General features: G+C 48.5%; 1 protein-coding gene across 1 annotated transcript; it reads left to right on the forward strand.

Moving 5' to 3' along the window:
* Positions 1-1264: 1264 nt before the first annotated feature.
* Positions 1265-3866, forward strand: Btg1 (BTG anti-proliferation factor 1). Its single transcript, XM_032911702.1, has 2 exons — positions 1265-1745; positions 2543-3866. The coding sequence occupies exons 1-2, from the start codon at positions 1598-1600 to the stop codon at positions 2908-2910; spliced, it is 516 nt and encodes a 171-aa protein (XP_032767593.1). The 5' UTR covers positions 1265-1597; the 3' UTR covers positions 2911-3866.
* Positions 3867-5271: the final 1405 nt, after the last annotated feature.

A 5271-nucleotide genomic window follows, 5' to 3' on the forward strand; every position in this document is an offset into this window, starting at 1 on the left:
TCAGAATGCACGGCTAAGTATTGTGTATTAATAAGAAATAATGTCTTAGTCACCTTTTCAAATCAAGCTCAGTAACCAATCCTCTTGCTTCTCCTCTACCCTGGCTAGCTCCATATATTTTTAAGTGGTATGGCAACTGTTGACCAACTAAACTCAAAAATATCTATTTCCATCTGGTAGAGTTCAACTTCTGCCTCTTGTTTGCTTTTTTCTTCCTGCCTGGACTTCATTTTTTTCCTCCCTCTCCCCTCTCCTACTTTAATAGAGTTGGGTTAACCCTATTTTGGGCCTAATAGTTTTAGCAGGCTCATGCCTTCCTTCTATCCAGGCTGTTTTCAAGCAACTTTGCCAGTGAATGAGGGTGTCTAGGTTTAACATTCTCAACAAGGTTAAAGTTTTATTTTTCGTCTGTCTTAGTAGCAGCACAACTTTAAAGTTCTGACATTACTTGAACTAGAAAAATATAATAAAAGACAAATTTGGTTGTGTGTATAGTACATATGCATAAAATACATATTATTTTCAAAGACCACCTTCCTTGTTTTGTTTTGAACAGATTCTGTTATATTTTCTTCTGAAATAACAGCCTTACTTACTACCTGTTTGCCAATTAAACTTTTACAGACACATTTCCACCTTTCCCGGAGCAGTGGGTTCCCGGGTGTCTGCAGCCCCCTAGGGTAATGGCTCGGATTAAGCAGCAGGATAGCTCCTGGGAGCGGGTCCTTTCATTCCCCGCATTCACCGGAGCCCCAGACTCTGCCGCCGCACGCTCCTCCTTCCAGAGCTGCCAGCCAAGCCGTCTGGAGCTGGAATCAGATGTAAACATGGGGTACGCACGGGGCAGGGGCTGCGGAGACCGAACCCCGGTCCTGCGGATCCGGACACACCACCGTAATTGAGTCTAGAATCCCGGACCAGAAGCGGGGTCCCGGACTGCCGGGTCCCCACTGGCCAGGGTCGGGGGCGGAGCTAGCTTGGGGGCGGAGCTTTCACACGCGCCTCCTCGGCCTCTCTCTCTCCACCCTCCACCGCTCCTGCGTCTCAGGCTGCCACTCGGGGGTTTATTTGTTTACAAGCAGATTACGTCAGCTCCTCCCTCTCTTCCCGGCCTCTGGGCACGCCCCCTGGCGGCCCTTCTCCCGCCCCCTCCGGCTCCGAATCTGCCTGCGTCACAATGGTGCGATCTCCGGATTGGCTGGCGTCCTCCCTCACGCTCCGGGTACGCCACTTCCTTTCCGCAGCACTATAAAATGAGCTGCACGGCGGCGGCAGCTCTTCGCCCCTCGGAGCTGGAAATGCAACTCTTGGGATCCTCGGAGGCTACCGAGCTGGAGGCGGAGGCGGCTGGGGAGGTCCGAGCGATGTGACCAGGCCGCCATCGCTCGTCTCTCTCTGTCTCTCCTGCCGCCTCCTGGCTTGAAAATAACTTTTTTACTCTAAAGGAAAGAAAAAAAATCCCCTAGAACCAGTAGCCGTCCGCGCCTCGCGCCCTCGCTTCCTCTCGGCCGTCGGGTCTGGGCGGGAGCCCGGGGTGGCCGCTCCGCCGTCGGGGCCGAGCCCCGGCCGCCCCGGGCCACCCCCGGCCGCCGCCCCCATGCATCCCTTCTACACTCGGGCCGCCACCATGATAGGCGAGATCGCCGCCGCGGTGTCCTTCATCTCCAAGTTCCTCCGCACCAAGGGGCTCACGAGCGAGCGACAGCTGCAGACTTTCAGCCAGAGCCTGCAGGAACTGCTGGCAGGTGAGCGGGTCACGGGACCCGTCGCGGGTCGCCACTAACGGGCGCGTCCCGGTCGTGGCTGGGGGTGGGGGGGGCTGGGCGGCGGGGCGCCGCGACACGCACAACAAAGGATCCGAAGCGGTGCGACGCGGAGCTGCGCCCCGACGGCTACCGGCGGGTGGCGGGGGACAAAAGACCCAGGGCCCGGAGTCCGGTCAGTCCCCTCTGCCAGGTCGCCGCGACCGTTGCGAGGGTCGGCGGCTGAGCTCCTGAGTGGCTTGTCGCCGCCGTTCCTCTGACCCGACCCGGCCCGGGACGGACGTGCCAGGGCTCCGCACCTCCTATGCCTCTTGCCCATTAATCATCGGATTTGTCACCGGTACAATTACAACCCAGCCCAGATCTTGGTTTAGAGTTTCTTGGTTTTCTTTCCTTTGGGGTTAACTGACCATAGTGGCGTTGTCTTACTCTCAACCCCCACCAAAGCCATAAAGTCTATTGTATGCGACCCCGTTGGGGTGGAGAAAGTAAACAGGTTCCCGCCCGGTCGCCTGTGCCGTCTAGCTAGTTGGCCATCCCGGGCTGCGCGCGCGATTCCTGTTTTGGCGGCTCAACCGGTCAGTACCCGGACAGTGTTTGCCACACTGCGCTTTTCTCCATTCGGTCTCGCAAGAGCGAATTCAGTCCCGGACATTTGTAAAAGTTGGTGGTTTTCGTTTTCGCTTCTCCAAGAAGCTAACAGGAGGAGGAAAGTAACAGTACAGTACGGCTTAGGTTACTACGGTTCTAAGCATTGTTTCTGTTCTTTCCTTCCACAGAGCATTACAAACATCACTGGTTCCCAGAAAAGCCGTGTAAGGGATCAGGTTACCGTTGTATTCGCATCAACCATAAGATGGATCCTCTGATTGGACAGGCAGCCCAGCGGATTGGACTGAGCAGTCAAGAGTTGTTCAGGCTTCTCCCAAGTGAACTCACACTCTGGGTTGACCCCTACGAGGTGTCCTACAGGATTGGAGAGGATGGCTCCATCTGTGTGCTGTATGAAGCCTCACCAGCGGGAGGTAGCACTCAAAACAGCACCAACGTGCAAATGGTAGACAGCAGAATCAGCTGTAAGGAGGAACTTCTCTTGGGCAGAACAAGCCCTTCCAAAAACTACAATATGATGACTGTATCAGGTTAAGATATAGTCTATGGATGGATCATCTTATAATGGATGGATAGATTTGATTTTTTGCTTTGGGTGGGCTCCTCTTGGGGATGGATTATGGAATTTAAACCACATCACAGCTGTGAAGATCTGGCACAAGATAGAGTGGTAATAATTTTTTTTTTTTTAAAAGTGACAGTGCCATAGTTTGGACAGTACCTTTAAGTGATTTAAGTAGCCTGTGAGTCCAAGTAAAGGATCACTTTATTTGGTAGGGAGTGAAGTCGCAGGGTGGTTTCAGTTTCTCCCAGACCTTATACCCAATTTGTCACACCAGTCCCTTTAAGGAAATTCTGTATTTCAAAGAACCCTCTTTTGCAGTCAGTCAACCTTGCAGGGGAATTTGCACTATTTACACTTGAAAGTTACCAGTAACTTTTTTTTGGCAGCTCAATAGGAAAGCTCAATGTTCTAAGCATGGTAGTACTGGAAATATTACACGGAGACTTTTACCTAGCACTTAAAAATGTATAAATGTACATAAAGACACTTAGTACGCATGACCTGGGGGAAATGGTCAGACCTTGTGTTTTTGGCTTTGAGAGTAGCAAGTGACCGGAATCTGCCGTGACAACAGGCTTTTAAAAGACCCTTACAAAGACACTGTCTCAACTGTGGTTAGCACCAGCCAGCTCTCTGTACATTCGCTTGTAGTTTTCTAAGACTGAGTGAGTAAACTTCTTATTTTTAGAAAGTGGAGGTCTGGTTTGTAACTTTCCTTGTACTCAATTGGGTAAGAGTCTTTTTCCACAAACCGCCATCTATTTTGTGAACTTTGTTAGTCATCTTTTATTTGGTAAATTATGAACTGGTGTAAATTTGTACAGTTCATGTATATTGATTGTGGCAAAGTTGTACAGATTTCTATATTTTGGATGAGAAATTTTTCTTCTCTCTATAATAAATTGTTTCTTATCTTGGCATTTTAATCAATCTCTTGTCATGATTACAGAGGTTCAGCTACAAAATATTTTTCTCAGAGGTCTCAGGTTTGTAAGCTGTGGGAATGTCACACAAGCCCACTGGGGAGAATGAAGGTGACGGGTGTTCAATTAGGAGACAGGAAGAACTAGAATAAGGGCTTTAGTCTTTTTTAACTCGTTAAAAGCACGGACACATTCACAAGTTAATGATGTCATGAGGATAAAGACAGAGGTACCGTCTTCAAAAGGTGACGCCACCCAAAGGATCCCCATCACTGCTTCCTGGGGAAGTGAAGATAGACACGCTCCTCTCTGGCCCTCCTTTTGAGAAACAGTTCTTTTGCCCCATGGATTTGTCCCTTTAGAAAATCCTGGGGCAGGTGACCTAGAGCCTTAAAGAACAGGCTTATCACAGCAGAGCAATCTGCAGCGTTCTGGTTTTCATCTTGCAAGAGTTACATTAAAAAAAAAATCCCATAAGCTGGAATGCAACAACAGGTATGTTGATGAACTTCTTTTCTCAAAAGTTGCCTGGATTTCCATAGCAGGGGAAATTGTGACGACGCAGTGGAGGTTAGTAATGTGTGCCTCATGCACAAAGGCTTGCCGCCAGTTTGGGAATCGTGGAGGACAAAGAGAACGATAATTTGGTGGAAACTGAAAGCAGAAATAGGAGTTCTGCTTAGAGTTAAATTAACTGGGTTGAGGGGTTGGGGATTTAGCTCAGTGGTAGAGCGCTTGCCTAGGAAGCGCAAGGCCCTGGGTTCGGTCCCCAGCTCCGAAAAAAAGAACCAAAAAAAAAAAAAAAATTAACTGGGTTGGGGGAGGGGCAGCGTGTGTAAACATGTTAACACTGGGTATTAATGCAATTCAAATTGCTTAAAGTCAGTAATTGCTCCAAGTCAGTAGTTCCAAACAAATTTGAGGGTTTTTAATTTGTAAGTTTTTCCGATACTTTAGTGATCCAGAAATATATCACTAAACATTAAACATGCCAACTATTTGAGTACAAAGAGTATTCACATATTTTTGTTAGCAGGCTATTTGGAGGAGTGTGGACTTTGTTTCTGCTTATTTTGTTTTCTGAGATGGTCTCTCTTGTTCTATATGTAGCCCAGGCTGGCCCCCCACTCTAGATCTTTCTTCCTGCCTTTGCCTCCAGAATGCAGACCTCACACATACATGTACGGCATGCCACCAAACTAAGGAGTCTTTGTATCTACAAAATAACGGGTCTCCTTGTGACTTTTCTTTTTTTTTACATAACTTTTATTTCATCTAGCCCTTTCTCTACAAGGTCCCTTATTTCAAACTTGGATCTGAACACTATGTATTATTACAGGGTTGTTTAAAGCAGGTCTCACTTTACTGCTGGCCAATTTGTATATCATTCAGGAACTCCTTGGAAGCT

This window comes from Rattus rattus, chromosome 1 (assembly GCF_011064425.1).
Source record: "Rattus rattus isolate New Zealand chromosome 1, Rrattus_CSIRO_v1, whole genome shotgun sequence".
Taxonomy (NCBI): Eukaryota; Metazoa; Chordata; class Mammalia; order Rodentia; family Muridae; genus Rattus; species Rattus rattus.

Coding starts and splice junctions, on each gene's coding strand:
- Btg1 (XM_032911702.1), top strand. CDS start 1,598: ATGCATCCCTTCTACACTCGGGCCGCCACCATGATAGGCGAGATCGCC. Junction 1,746..2,542: donor CCTGCAGGAACTGCTGGCAG/GTGAGCGGGTCA, acceptor TTCCTTCCACAG/AGCATTACAAACATCACTGG.